The following is a 16,258-nucleotide window of genomic DNA, read 5'->3' on the forward strand; positions in this document are numbered from 1 at the left end:
GAATCATGATTAACCTGGCTTCATTCATTTCAATGGGTGTACTCTGCGAAAGACTAACATTCAATTCCACCCAGAGGCTTACCAAAAGCATACAAGAAGGACCATGGAGGAGTAGGAATTGCAACCCAGGTTTCCTACTGCCATATGTTCCAAACTCTAATGGATACCCCCTCCCATTTAACACTTCTCTCTCTCATGGATGCCCCAGAGCTGAAACATAAAGTGGCACACACCACTCTCTTCATCCAATTAGCAGCATTTTTATTCTGAGAAGCAACACCTGCTGCATACTAAAAAACGTACACTGAGTGCACCTGCTTACACTGCTGTTCAACAGTTCAAGGCCACAGATCCATGACCTTTTGGATCAAAAGGAGCCAAATGCTCTTCAGTATACATATATGACTCCAGGCACTTTGCCTATTGTCATTTTTAAAAAGCACAATAAAGATTGCAGTCTTTGCATGCCTCGGGCACAGAGGCCAGTCATGTGGCCACCTGCAGTTTTATCTCTAGACAATGGCTGTGGTGTCTTTGCTCCCACCCAAAAAAACTGGGCTACAAGACAATGGACTACACAAGACAATGGACCTGATAATGCCCTTTCCCCCTCACCCATTAATGATAATACAAACCAAGAAAAAGCATTGTGGGGATTTGCTTGCAGAGATCTAAAGCACTATACAAATTTAATAAGTAAGTAAATTAAAATAATCCTAAACTGTGCCCAGCAAACAATGAAATTTAAATAGCTATAGCTTAATAAAATCTTTTCTGTAACAAAATGTTGTTTGAGGTTGGAAGAAGCCATTGTTGCAACAGGTGTCCTACAACACACACAACTTTGTTCCATTATATTAAAGTTACCAGACGCCCCCATTTCCCGGGGACAGTCCCTGGATTTACAAATCAGTCCCCATACAAAATCCACTGAAGTTGAAAAGTGTCCCCGGATTCACTGGAAAAAAATCTGGTAACCTTACATATCATATGAAGGATTACCACTATTAAAATCATCCAACAGTAATGTAGCTTAGTTACATAAAAGTCAGTGGATATTTCAGGTAATATTCAACAAAGCTTTACTCAGAATAAATTCTTTAAAGTCAATCAGCATGATTAAGTTAGATCTGTTAATTTCAAAAAGCCAAGTACAACTTAGCTGAATACTACTCTCACAGTTTTGTAGAGATGTTCTTACCTTAACGGCTTTGCTGAACCTAAGACAAAAATCCCTAAATATCTGAAAACACTCTTCCAGTTTCATGGTTTCTTTATCTTCGCATAAGAAGTCCATAAGGGCGTGTGATTCCTTCAGCAGTTCCCGTTTCCAGCGCTCCAGCTCTTTTATCTCTTTTACAGCAAACTTAAAATAAAACCGAAATACAAATTAGATCCAAACAGAGACTGACCAGTTTCAGCATCTGTTAAAGTCTAGGATTAATGGGCCTTCTGGCGGTTCCCTCATTGTGAGAAGTGAGGTTACAGGGAACCAGACAGAGGGCCTTCTCAGTAGTGGCGCCCACCCTGTGGAACACCCTCCCTTCAGATGTGAAGGAAATAAGCAGCTATCCTATCTTTAAAAGACATCTGAAGGCAGCCCTGTTCAGGGAAGTTTTTAATATTTAACGCTGTCCTGTTTTTAACACTTGATTGGGAGCCGCCCAGAGTGGCTGGGGAAACTCAGCCAGATGGGTGGGGTATAAATAATAAATTGTTGTTGTTGTTGTTGTTGTTGTTGTTAACTGGCTCGAGACTACAGGACTATAGTGTTTGGAGCTGTCTGACTGAAGCTTTGCTGCCCTAGATGAACATATATACCTTTTCTTCCACTGGCCGAACAGGTTTTTTGAAACCTTCAAGACTAGTTTATTAGAAGCAATAGTGAATAAACAAATAATAAACGAAAGGTAGAAAAGATTGGAAGAAAAAGAATTCACTGAGCATACTCAGCACAGCGTCCAGAGTGCAGCGGAGCACATAAAAAGCTGGAAAGGCCTTCCTTGCAATGGTGGTGGTGAGTCAGCTCAAACTCTTGCTCTCCGGTTGTATTTATGAAATCCATTTTGGAAAATGATATTTATGTCCTGTATTTTGCCCAACCAAAGGTGGCAACCCTACTTCCCACAAGCATTTGGTTGCTCAATGTGAGAACAGGATGCTAGAGTGATCCAGCCAGCTTATATTATGTTTTTATATGGACACTAAAATTCCAGCACAACACATTTTTAGACAGCTTGCAAGAACTCAGCCTTATACCTGCCTTTTAAACATCGTGAGAATTTGCCTATAGGAACACTTAGTTTGAAACTCAAATCCAGTTTGAGATTTGACAAACACTGTTCAAGAAACATTTGTTTCATCAAGATAAGATGTTGCAGCCATGGATTTTAAGAAGATTAACTTGTTGTTTTCCTATCCCCATTTGTTCATAACAAGCATGCACACAGGTACTTGCAGAAACCTTTACTCATCTAATAAAAGAGCATTATTTAACAATGAAGCCAGTGCCAGAAATGTATTAATCTTTGTTTTCTCGGTGGTTTCCCTTACAAAGCAAGAAATCAAATGGGGAGCCCAAGGGTTTGCAAATGGGGAGCATGTAAATGTTGCCTTCAGAATGTTGCCTTCAGAAGCGTAGATAATCTTCGCTTTGTCAGCCATCCAAAAAGGAAAAAAAAAAGAGTGTCACTCAACAAGGTATTTATTGAGATAAGCTAAAGGAGTGACATGGAAAATTGGCTCCACCTTTCATATTAGTAGCTTATTCACAAGGATGGGAGAAGCCAAATTTTAAATCAGGTTACTCACCCACCATTTTTAGGAAGTGTTATATAAGGTGAACCTTGTAAAATGAAGAGCGATTCATTTGGAATTACTCCTGATGTTTAAAACAAAAAACATGGATGCTAAAGAGATTCCAAACATGGCCTAATACAGCAAATTTAGTAGCAATGGGGCAGAATGCAATTGTTCAGACATGGTAACAAATATGCTGAGCAGCGCATGGGAACCTATATAGAGGCAACTATAGGAAATGTGCAGCACAGAATCTAAAGTTCTCCGGAGCAAGAAATAAATTGCACCTGAATATCTAAAGTGTGAACACAAAAACAGGTTATGAAATTACTGTTTGAACTGGGTTTGTAGACTCTGGTTTGTGCTAACCATGCTTATACATCTGCTCCAAGCAAACCAGGGCTAAAGCAGCATTCCAGATTCTCCCATCTGCCTTCCAGCAAGCAACGTGACAAGCAGGTCTCGCTATTATCTCTCCAAGCATACCCACCAGGGAATGAGCTGTGCTAAGCAAGCTGAGCCATGATTTCACTGCATACTCAGAAGCTTAAATCAGGGGTAAGGCAAGAAACCAGAATTAAGCTCTATCTCTCGCACCCAGCCATTGAGAGCAAGATTTGCAGGTCCCCACCTTCAGCTACAGTTGAAGGATTTTTTGAAAAAAACGTGGTTGCTTCTGTTTAGTGCAAAGCCAACCCTTTCTACAGTTTTAGCAGCTATTGCTAGAAAACAGTACGAGCAAATGGTGTTTCCTACAGATGTTTTCAGCCACTCATAAAATAACCTCATTGATTTAAAAACAACAACCATAAACAAAACAAAAACATGGTACTATGCTTTCCTGAAATTCAGAAATCAAAGTTCCATAGAAAGAGAATGATGCAAATTATTTAAAAATTTGGGAGCTATAAACCAATCAAATCTGATGTGCTAGGCACATATTCTCTGAGACATTGCCACTGGTGAAGTGTTACTCCAATTACTATTGTACTCATGTACAGAGACAAATGAGACTGTTTCTCATCTCCTCTAATGTCTCCACATCAAGCATTTCACAAGAAGCAAACAGGTCTATGGGAAGTGGTCAGAAAGCAGCCAGAATCTTTAAGTTTCCCTACATAACTGGGAGAGTTACAAATTTGTTCCTCTTTATAAAAAGCTGGGGTTCTAGGGATGCATACCCAGGAAAGCCAAGTTGTGCAAACCACTGGATGACATCAGCATTTTTCCTGCAGACTACCAGTATTTAAACTGAAGCTTTTGTGGAATTGTTTGCAATGGATATCCAAACACGTCAAATTAAAATAAAGCTACCCCCTCCAAAAACAACAAACCCAGGGATAAAGGCAGCAAATAGGAGGGGTGTCTGCTAGAGAGAAAAATGATTTTAAAATCTTTACTTCTTCACAAGCAAAATATAAAATCAATAATTTAATTCAGAAGCATTACTGAAATACAGTTTAGCGCCACCTAATTTAAGATGCAATGTATCCTTGCTCTTCAAAGTAGCAGATAAAATTGCAGCTGTGGTCTAAACCACAGAGCCTATGGCTTGCTGATCAGAAGGTCAGCAGTTCGAATCCGCGTGACGGGGTGAGCTCCCGTTGCTCGGTCCCGGCTCCTGCCAACCTAGCAGTTCGAAAGCACGTCAAAGTGCAAGTAGATAAATAGGTACCACTCCAGCGGGAAGGTAAATGGCGTTTCCGTGTGCTGCTCTGGTTCACCAGAAGCGGCTTAGTCATGGTGGCCACATGACCCGGAAGCTGTATGCCAGCTCCCTCAGCCTATAGAGCGAGGTGAGTGCCGCAACCCCAGAGTCGGCCACAACTGGACCTAATGGTCAGGGTCCCTTTACTTCTTACCTATTGATGGCAGCTGCCTAAGCCTGATTGCCCCCACACTCAGCATTCTTCTCTGTAAAAAGGCTCCCTTGAAATGCTTACCAGTAGTATGAAACACTGTGGCAGGGCACTCCGAGACTAAATATTACAGCCTGTTAAGGATATTAGTGAAATTCACCAAGGGTGCAGAATATGGGCATAAGAAGGAACTGAAGTGGCAGAAATCTCCCAACAAACCTGGAGGAAGCCTTCCATCTGGTGAAACAGTTCAGAGTCCCGCCGAATATTATCCTTAAGAGACTTTGTTTTGACTGAGAGTGAATGGAGCTCTGCTTCTATACTTTCAAGAGATATTCTGCAAGGAAAGAGTTGTAATTGAAAACAATTTTAGAGAGAAGAGCTACCCACCAATAAGTGCTGACTACCTAACTAATTAAAAACACACACATGACAGCAAGTGTCATAACACAACGAAGTGAACAAACTGGACCTGCCAGTTTAGCAAATCTTCCCACAGTAGAAGATATGACTTAATAATTTCCCCTCCCATTATTTTCAGTGATCAAGGTTTTATGCCAAAACAATTTCATCAAGAAGTTTCAGTAATGGACTCTGACCAAAGGGCAAAATATTTCCCCAGACTACCTGTCACTAAATTAAAAGAGCCTGGGATTCCCGAGACACAGATCTTGGGCACCCAAGGAGTCGTAACAGTGGTGGAACATCTGCAATGTTACAACTCCTGTTCTGTGCAGCCCTGTCCATTCTTGGTACATCATCACAGAAACTTAAGTTTTAAGGCAGGGGCTGAGTGCACAATGTTTTTCTTCTTGAGGGCAATATTCCCTTAGGAATAATTTGTCAGGAGACACAGACCAATGGTGGGCAGAACCAGAGAGTAAAGTGTTATGGATGAACTAATCCAGAATTTGCTTCCATTTTCACCTTAGATTAGAATCCCAACCCTATTTAGCAGCAAGCTTCTTGTTTTGATGGGTAATTTAGGATCTACAGAGTGGTTTTTTAGTACTGTGTAAGAGACCAATACAGCTAATGTTCTGATAGGCAAGTGGAAGTTAATTCTTTTCTAACATTAGCGTTTTTTGCACACGCATGGCAGAAGCATACCAATATGCTCTCAAACAGCTTGACTGGTGGGGTACGGTAGGAGTTTTTTTTCCCCCCAACCAGAGAAAAATTAAAAGACGGAAACAAAATGTTAATCAAATAGAGTATTGCTCCTTGTTGTAAACCTACACAGAAAGTGAGAAAACACTTTAAGAAGCCAGGAAAAATAAGGAAGGAATTCTAATGGGATGGAAGAATGTGACAGCTTAGTAGGCATGGTTGCATGCGGCCTCTGAGGTCACAGGTTGCCTATCAGGTGCTTTAAGAAGCTCTAGTCACTTGTCTCATCATCCCGTAACAGAGCTCCCCATCCGGTGATGAGAGAAGAAAAGGAACGGAAAACATGTATGTTTTCTTAACAACCACATTATAACTCACTATCAATTAAAAAGAGAACCAATTGTTGTTCTCAGTTCATTAGTTCCCTGCAAATTGATATCAGCTCTCAGTTTTAAAAAAATAAACCACTGCACTATTTCTGCTCAACCTTACATAACTTGACTTTGAAGTTTGGTTTTCTGCTTGCAGGATTTTTTAAGGATTTGTCACCAAACCACAGGGATAATTCTTCCCCAAGAGAGTTACCCTACCTAGGTCAGTTGAGGAAAGTTGTTAAATCACCAAATAATCCCCTGTAATACCAATACTTAACTCTAATCAGTTGTTCTATCAACAAAATTATGTGGAGCCCAATAACCTTGAACGAGTTAGCAGTCCTTCTGAAAAGCCCTTAAAGATAAACTCAGAAAACCTCTAAACATGAAGGCATGCTTCAGGCATCGTTCTATCCACAGTGAAAATGAAACCACAGAGTCTATAGTAAACACTTGTTAAGATCTCAGTTTTCACGCCAAAACTTTGTGCATGTATTGAAGTGCTTCACAAAGAAAAAAGTTCCCAGTCAACGTTCTCAGTTTTCTTGCTTACCTGGCTGCCTCCTGAACGTGTTGTAGTTTGTCTGAAAAGGCTAGAAGACCTCTATCCTTCTTTTGGGCTTCCTAAAACAAACAAGATGACCCCATAAAATTCCACTCCCATGCTGAAACAGTACATAAACTTAGAAGTCTTTTTGGAAGTGCAGCCGAAGAGGTTTCTGTTTTAAACCTGCTGTGTTTTAGAAGGCTAGGAAGGATCTAATTAAACAAGGTAAAAAAGACATTTTCTATTTTAGAGAGCCTGAGAATTAGTAATCCTTCAGTGAATTCAACCCAGGTGCACTAAGGAGAGCTATTAGGCAAAAGAAGTGTACTAATGCCATGTATGCAATCTAATACAATATTTCCTGCTTAATCTCCACCTAATATCCCCTCTTTTCTCTGTCCCCCTCCCCCGGCGCCTTCAGATTAGCTGTTAAACCTATTTGCACAGGGATATTCACAAAGTCACAGAAACTAATGCTAAGACTTAGAACAAACTAGGCAAAGATTAACTATAATCACCATCAAGGTTAAACTAATTGCAAATTGACAATTATATACATGTAAGGAAAATCTTAATCTGTGCAACCAGTTTCAAAAGAAATACGAGGGCACTGCCCTCCTCTTAAATCTTATGAGAATCGCACACACCCTGAAGTATTATCAGCAAGTAATCTATCAGATGAGGTCGCTTCTTCACAAACAACAGTTTAAGATTGGCATAGCTAGGTAGACAGGACAATCTAGAATTGGGAATTTTAAATACAATACCCAAAAAGTGCTTGTTCCAAGACTTTTAACTGCATGCTTACTCTGCACATTTTAGTATTGCAATAATAAATTAATGAAACCTGCAAAGAGCTTAACAATAACCATAAAAATTAAATGTTGCTCTTAAATTCTGTGGCATGCATGCCCCCCCCCCATCAATCACCTCCCCCTGCTGCTTAGATTTCTGCAGCCTGCTATCTTGGAAATGATTGTTATTTACATACCAAAGCAACAAAATGAAGCAGATTCATCCCAGGCTTGTTTGCTTTTGTATCTGCCAACTTGAGTAATGAGGATAGCTTAAAGCCAACTGCATTGCCAGCATATCCTCCCTAAGGAGTGGAGAGGGGAGGGGGTGATGGAAAAGACAGACAGAAGTGGTACAAGATGTCAATCTGCAGTACTGTAAATTCTGACCCTCTCCCCCCAAGGCCCCCAAATGAAGCTTGTCCACTTACTGCATTCATAATATTCCCAGCCTGAAGGACCAAGTGCAATATGGAATGTAACTCTTCACAGCACATTAGCTCTGCAAAAACAACAACAACAACAACAACATAAGGTTCTGAATCCATGGGCTGTTTTCAAATGGCATCCAAGAAAGATTTTATTGCTCCAGAAAAATTGCAGTCAAACCAGGCATTATTATTTTTTTGGGAGGGCGATTAAAGGAAAGTTCCAAAGCAAGGCAAGGGAAAAGCCAAAGCCCTACTGCCAAGCCTCACACTGACTGGCACACTGAGTATTTTGGAACCAACTCTGCAATGAGTCTGACCAGATTGCCTGTTCACTTAACAGTGATGTACAAACCAGCACTACAGCCTGGTAAGGTGCTTGACATTATTTATGGAATAGTTAAGTCAGCAGAGCATGAGACTCTTAATCTCAAGATTGTGGGATCGAGACCCATGTTGGGCAAAAGATAACAGCATTGCAGGGGTTTGGGCTAGATGGCTCACATGGCCTCTTCCATCTCTACAGTTCTATGATTCTATTCCTAACTCTTAAATGTTTTCAGTCACTCACTTACCAATAAAAGAAGGGCAAGAAATCTGAAGAGGCAAAAAATGCAGTTTTGTCTATTGAGTATCACCAAGGCCGTCAGGCAAGGGGCAACTAACCTGTAACCCTCCAAATATTGCTGGACTACAACTCCCATCAGCCCCTACTAGCATGGTCAACAGTCAGGGAGCAAGAGAGATGTAGTCCAACATCATCTTGGGGAGTCACAGTTCTTTCAATATACTGATTAACCTAGTGTGCTGCATTGGAAGCCAACAAATCATTGTCAGCCTACAAGCACTTTTTATTCCTCAACTTATTAATTTGCACATTTCTGAAAGAGGCCACTGTTATTCTTGTTCAATAGATGTGACCTAAAGGCCAAAGGTTTTCCTGTAACCAGTGCTTATGTACCCAGGCCACAATTAAATTCATACATTATAAGGAGTATGTGGGAGGAAGCAAGAAAATGAAACAGGAACTTAGAATGGTCTGTTTGAGTAAACGCTGCAGTTTCTGGGTCAGTTCATGAACTGCAAAATGCTAATTTGGATGTATGAAGTGTTTAAACAAAGCTACAAATATAGTATGATTTATTTTTCTTAGATCCCACCCTTCCTCTTGGGAGAGCCTAGGAAAGTTAACCATCATAATAAACACTACAAAATAGTTTTTTTAAAAAACACAATTAAACCACTGACCAGCAAGAAATAAAATGTATCAGAAATAGCACTGGATGAATCCCAAGCCAGAATTAAGATTGCCGGAAGAAATATCAACAACCTCAGATACGCAGATGACACAACCTTGATGGAAGAAAGTGAGGAGGAATTAAAGAACCTTTTAATGAAGGCGAAAGAGGAGAGCGCAAAATATGGTGTGAAGTTCAACATCAAAAGAACTAAGATCCTGGCCACTGGTCCCATCACCTCCTGGCAAATAGAAGGGGAAGAAATGGAGGCAGTGAGAGATTTTACTTTCTTGGGCTCCATGATCACTGCAGATGGTGACAGCAGCCATGAAATTAAAAGACGCCTGCTTCTTGGGAGAAAAGCAATGACAAACCTAGACAGCATCTTAAAAAGCAGAGACACCACCTTGCCAACAAAGGTCCGCATAGCTACTGGTTTTCCCAGTAGTGATGCATGGAAGTGAGAGCTGGACCATAAAGAAGGCTGATTGCCAAAGAACTGATGCTTTTGAATTATGGTGCTGGAGGAGACTCTTGCGAGTCCCATGAACTGCAAGATCAAACCTATCCATTCTTAAGGAAATCAGCCCTGAGTGCTCACTGGAAGGACAGATCGTGAAGCTGAGGCTCCAATACTTTGGCCACCTCATGAGAAGAGAAGACTCCCTGGAAAAGACCCTGATGCTGGGAAAGATTGAGGGCAGAAGGAGAAGGGGACGACAAAGGACAAGATGGTTGGACAGTGTTCTCGAAGCTACAAACATGAGTCTGACCAAACTGCAGGAGGCAGTGGAAGACAGGAGTGCCTAGCGTGCTCTGGTCCATGGGGTCATGAAAAGTCGGACACGACTAAACAACAACAACAACTACCGGAATAATTAACCTATATGCAATTCTTAACGTATTGAAATAGTGTACATTTTCTATGTACAGTCAAGTTCATGCTGATGCTTCCCTCCTCATTTTCAAGCGCTTACCATAAAGCCATTACCCCTTAATGCCAGAACACTTCTCTGTGCACTAGGCAAGTGGGTAGCGATCAATGACCTTATAGCTCTTAAAAGCAGATTCAAGCCTGAGTGTGCACACCTGCCAACCTGAAATGGTGATGAGAAATGCAGTGTAGGGACTGGAGTAATGGTAAGGAGAACTTCTCAAGGCTTTATTGGCTTCATTCATATAGGATACTAACCTATGGTTTATTTTAACAGTCGTTTGCAGTACAAACCAGGATCAGTCTTGTAGATGAGCAAGTAACTGTGGCTTGTTTTGCCTAATTGTAACTGCTCTGTAGCCAGGTGGGCATCTAGGGCAGGGCATGGAAATGAACCAAGGTTATGCCAGGAATGCAAGATCAGGTGTGATGAGAAACCATGGTTAAATACAAGCTGAAATTTGTAAACCGACATCAAACCATGGTCTTTGATTTGATCACAACCTGATTCAAGGTGGATCACAATGACAGCATTACAACCATAGAAATATAAAGTGAAAAAAATGGACACGTGTTTTGGCTGTATGAGGGGTCCCAGCTGAAAATTACCAGAATGAATGCCACTACTCCACAAATGAGAAAATACTGCAAGTTATTTCATATACAGGAAAGGAGTATCATCAGTACAAACAAGTGGGAAAATGACTTCAATAATGTGGCCCTGTGATCAAAGTTAAGAATTTTGAGACACATATCAGACTGATAACACACACGCACCTTTGTGGAATGTGTCAGAGCTGGCTAGCTTCCTTTAAATAGCTAATAGGTACCTGAAATTCCAGATCTCATCTCTCTAGTTAAGTTGATTAACCTGCTAAGAAAAACAAGTGCCTATTGCATGCTGCAGCATGTTTAATTACCCTTTGTAGCCATTCTTATAATTGTCATGTCTTTCTGAAGAGAAGTACAAGATGGAGAGAATTCTTTTTTTAACACCATGGCTTCGAGTCGCAGTGAATAGCTGAAAAACAAACAAATTAAGATTTAGAACTGGTGTACAAGTGAGAGAGAATTTATAGTGAATAGAAAAGGGCTTAGTGTTTCCTTACTTTGGCACCTGGATTAGTAGGTACATAAAAGAATCTGCTTGACACAGTTTTGATAGGTCTCCATTGAAATCCTTTAATTTCTTTACCTAGGAATGGGGGTGGGGAGAGAGGGACAAGAGGTTGATAAGAATCAAGCTGGTCACTGCTCAAACCAATGTTAAAGAATGAACTGAGATTTAAGAGCTCACCATGATTTTAAAAATTGCTTTTGGTGCTAGGACTAGATCTTATGGCAGAAAGCCACATCAAAAGCAATGCCCATGCATATATTACCAAGTAACATCGGGTTTGCCATTGTCCTTTAAGTTTCTCTTCTCCAGATTCACCTGTCTGTCTACTATTTTTATTGCAGGAGCAGGATATCTCAGCACAACACCGTCTCATTCATTTTCTGCCACTAACATTTATTGGGGAGAGAGATAGGACACTGGGCTGCTGTTTCTAACAAGGGCCTTTTGTCTGCTGTAAAATCTAGTTCAAGCCCAAGACACTTTGTTTAATACAAACATTTATGGGTGGGGTTGGGTTTTTTGTTTCTGTTTCTTGCTTTCTTTTTGGCAAAGCTTGATAGCATACATCTAGGAAGTATGCCACCATGACTGAAATGTATTTACTAAAACAAGCTGACACTTTCTTTTGCCCCCACATTTATTTATTTAAATGTTTTTATACTACCATTCATAGCAAGGCACTTCACCAGGCATAGGCAAACTTGGCCCTCCAGATGTTTTGGGACTACAACTCCCATCATCCCTAGCTAATAGGACCAGTGGTCAGGGATGATGGGAGTTGTAGTCCCAAAAACATATGGAGGGCCAAGTTTGCCTATGCTTGCACTTCATAAAGGAAAGGCAGGACAAAGGCTTCCCAGGACCCACACTGTTGCCAACTGATGACAGGAACTTTGCACACATGGCAACTGCTGAGCGGTGGTGCACCATTTGCTCCTTATCAGGGGAAAATGGAATTGTGAGTTATGAGCCCTTGAGCTTGCTGTGTGCTCAGGCAGGGTGTATGTGTAGCAAGTAGTCCTTGTCTGGAGACTGCATCACAGCAAACCAGCTGCTCCTACATAGCTCTTGGTGTGTCTGGCTCCCTGCAAGGCTGAGCTGTGTCCGATAAACCTGCTCTTCTTTCAACCATACTTTTTTGAAAATGTAATTGTCAAACAAGCTAGACTCTAGAAAAATGACCTAGTTCTCTCTGTGGTTAGAACTAACAAGGGGGCAAAGAGTTATTCAACTGTTTATTTGTTTACAGTGGTACCTTGGGTTAAGTACTTAATTTGTTCTGGAGGTCCGTTCTTAACCTGAAACTGTTCTTAACCTGAAGCACCACTTTAGCTAATGGGGCCTCCTGCTGCTGCTGCGCTGCCGGAGCACAATTTCTGTTCTTATCCTGAAGCAAAGTTCTTAATCTGAAGCACTATTTCTGGGTTAGCGGAGTGTGTAACCTGAAGCGTATGTAAGCCGAGGTACCACTGTATAAGAGTATTTTTAAGCCATCAGCTCAAAACAAATCTCATGGCAATGTACAATAAAAAAAAATTAAAACAACCATAAAATAATAAAATACAGAACAAACGAACAACACTGAATCCAGTTAATTATCTAGGAAATTTGGGCAAAACCAACATTTTCAGCAGGTGATGAAATATAAAAATGATAGGAGCCTGGTACATTTCCCCCCCACTAAATTTAACTGTCACTCACACACTCCCCTGTTTTAAACATGGGCTCGATTCAGACTTTGCCTGAATGCAAAATATTGCTTTGGGGCAGCAGAAAGCATCAATGAATAACTGCATTGCTAGGAAAAGCAGAGGTTTCCACAAGCATTAAATGTGTTCATTTGACTGCTTATCATTGAAATGTTTTGTCTGACAGGTATCAGGCATGCAGAGGACCACGAGATCAATCTCCATGTTGTCACAAAACTGGCATAAGGCAAACACACCTGGCAGTTAATAGTACTGAGCGCTAGAAGACAGCACGAGACAGCCTGCCAACACATTACCGTGGAAATTATCAAAAACAAGTTGTGTCTCATTTCTCCCTCCCTCCTCCCTTTCTCCTTTAGGGGGACAATTTCACACATTCTTGGCCTTTACTCAGACAAGGATATGGTATCTACATTACTTTTGGAAAACGTGAGCCTACATACTTTACAATTTGTGGGTAGATTAATAGAACATGAAGAGGAAAATAGTTTACTTAAAAAAATTAAAATCAAACTTTTACATACTTCTAAACTTGCAACACCTAAAGCAAACCTGTAAGAATTTTAAAAACCTCTTTAAAAAGTTAATAATGGCTTTGCTGCAAAGATAATTGAAGCACTCCTACTTAGTATGCAAATTAATGATCGTAATATCTGTTATGTATTTGTTTAGTGCTCCTTGAATCCTTCATAGACACTGATTGTGGAAGCTGTGGGTGTACAGATGGCTTCAGTACTCATAAGGTACTTTTAAAAAAAGGCACCCACACACGCTGAAGACAAGGGTAGGCAAAATACAAATGCAACGTTAACTGGCTATGCTTTATCAGGGCAGGCATATTTCATAAGGTATGAAGTTAATAGGCTTGTTTAGGCGGAATGGAGGTGGACAGCTTCTCTCAACCCATCGTACCCTCACCCTTTTGCACACCTGGTTCTGATTTCTAAAACTAGAAGTGAGAGACATGGCAAGAAGTTGCACCCCTTACTGTATGGATCCATAAACTAAATCCCAGATTTGTAAGGGGACAAGGGGGCGGGGTGGAGATACATGGTGTGATTAGGTATTGTGAAGGCAAAAGCATTCTGCACATGTTCAAAGACCCTCTGTATTGTACACATTCAAAAACTGAGCCCCATTTGTGTTTAGATCTGGGATGTGCCCAAGAGCTACTTAAACAAACCCTACCTATATCCAAATGTTTTAAAATAGGCATGGCCAAACTTGGCTCTCCAGATGTTTGGGGACTACAATTCCCATCATCCCCTTACCACTGGTCCTGTTAGCTAGGGATGGTGGGAGTTGTAGTCCCAAAACAGCTGGAGGGCTGCGTTTGACCAAGCCTGTTTTAAAACTTGGAGAACATTGGAGCAAAGCTTCCCTTTGTTCAATTACCATTATTTTTATAGACTTAAATGTTTGGCTCCCTCACAAAGTCATTAACACAGTGATGCTGCTCACATGGGTTGTTTGGATTCCTGCTGTTTCCCCCTCCACTGAGACTACGAACATTGGTATGGAAACAGATAATGCAAATATCCAAATGCAGAGCAGAATCTATCTGGTGGCAATCTATAAAACAAGGGTGGTTTATGAACGGGGTCTTTGAAAATATGCACCACCCATTTAAGAGATTGGAACTCTTCCAAAGAGATGAATGGAACCCATTTCCTTAGTATAAGAATTATGAGTTGGACATCACATATATTATTAGTTGTCAGCCTGGGAGGTGGGCAGCAACTGAATGAAAAAGAATGAAGCAAGTCCTACCTATATAGTTTCTGCATACAGTAGATCTTGCTACAGGGAAGGTATTTCTATGCTATCAAGTACAGATTTGGCCTAAAAACAGTTTTGCACATTCATGATTTGGTGTTATTTTGCGTATACAACAATGCAACTGGTGTGAATATTTCATTCCCCCTCAAAAAAATATTACAAAGTAAATGATGTATTATTTAACACAACACAAGTCACTTGCCACTTCTCTATCTTCATGCTTGATTTTTATTTTTATTTCCCCCAACCTATTTGCATTTCAGTTTTCGTACATCTTTTTAAAAGACAACCCAACGACTGAACATTGCTTAAGTACTTTGCTCCAAATATCACAAGCCTCTGACAAATAAGAAATATGCACTTTCTAGCTGAGCAGGTACAATAAGGAATAACTGCTCGAGAGAAGAATTTCAGTAGCCTATTGCTTCCTAATGAGCCATTTGCTACTGATTGATAGATAGATACTTTGGCAGGGAACACTATGCAAAGGAAATATTTCAAGGGGTGGGACCTGTAAACAGGGTGATACATTGTTCAACTCTGAATCAATGAAAGTTAAATTATTTAACAATGTAAACTAAGCGAAACGGTGTAAACAGGAGTCCATAAATTTGGTCACCATGGAAACTGTCCGTCCTTCCTCTGGCAATCATCCCTGCCCTCATCTTCAACTTCCTGAGCTTCAAAAGGCCCTGCCTCTTTCCTGAACCTAAGCTTGTAGGGGAAGTTTCTCAGTCTCCATACTGCACTTTATAGAAACATTCTGAGCAGCTCCAGCATGAAGTCAGAGATGAGACTCTACTCCTATCCTGAGCCCTTCTGTCTTCTGAGAACTTAGGAAAGGGGCACAACATTTGTGGACTTCTGTATGTGTTCAGGGAGCTATGCAAGAGGATCCTGTAGCATGACTGCTGCCGCCTTCTGAATTCTGTTTACTTTCTGAACTCGTAATAAAAGCCAGAATGTTTTTTTATTATATAGTACACCCAGTAGCAAATACAATGGCTAAAGAATTGTAGCATACAGTACACTGGGTATATGGGTAGTTAAAATGCTGCCTTAAGTGCAACAGTTACAGGTAGGTAGCTGTGTTGGTCTGCCGTAGTCGAAACAAAATAAAATTGGGGAAAAAATTCCTTCCAGCAGCAAGTGTGCATGCACACGAAAGCTCAGACCAATAACTAACTTAGTTGGTCTCTAAGGTGATACTGGAAGGAATTTATTTTATTTTATTTATTTTGTTTTGTTTTAAGTGCAACAATAGTTTGTGGATTAACATGCTAGCTTCTTGGCTTGCTCAGATCTTCAAGCTAACACTTCAATAAAGAGCTAGCTTGCAATCCAGCAAAATGTTGCAAAGTGTGACTATTTTAATTACTTCTGCACCGTAGCAGTAAAACTGTGCAAGTCGAAGCATGTTGATGTTGAGTTATACCAAAAGCATCCATGATACGGCATACACTTGAACACAACCCTAACTGCAATACTACTATTCCCTCACTTCCTTTGGCTTTGCACACCACCCTCTCCTCTTTCCCAGTCCATCTGTGTAAAGTCATCTCATTTG

The 16,258-nt window shown here is 40.6% G+C and overlaps 1 protein-coding gene across 1 annotated transcript in view; it reads right to left on the minus strand.

The window, feature by feature from the left end:
- The window catches only part of FHDC1 (FH2 domain containing 1), a 50,822-nt gene that overhangs the window by 7,193 nt on the left and 27,371 nt on the right, over positions 1 to 16,258 (minus strand). The window contains exons 5-11 of the mRNA XM_081875249.1: positions 11,193 to 11,278; positions 11,004 to 11,104; positions 7,915 to 7,985; positions 7,681 to 7,788; positions 6,696 to 6,766; positions 4,878 to 4,995; positions 1,202 to 1,366 (exon numbers count right to left, since the gene is read on the minus strand). Coding sequence (XP_081731375.1) covers positions 1,202 to 1,366; positions 4,878 to 4,995; positions 6,696 to 6,766; positions 7,681 to 7,788; positions 7,915 to 7,985; positions 11,004 to 11,104; positions 11,193 to 11,278 — 720 coding nt within the window. The remainder of the gene's footprint in view (positions 1 to 1,201; positions 1,367 to 4,877; positions 4,996 to 6,695; positions 6,767 to 7,680; positions 7,789 to 7,914; positions 7,986 to 11,003; positions 11,105 to 11,192; positions 11,279 to 16,258) is intronic.

This window comes from Podarcis erhardii (genome assembly GCF_964252035.2).
Source record: "Podarcis erhardii genome assembly, chromosome: 9".
NCBI classification, from domain to species: domain Eukaryota; kingdom Metazoa; phylum Chordata; class Lepidosauria; order Squamata; family Lacertidae; genus Podarcis; species Podarcis erhardii.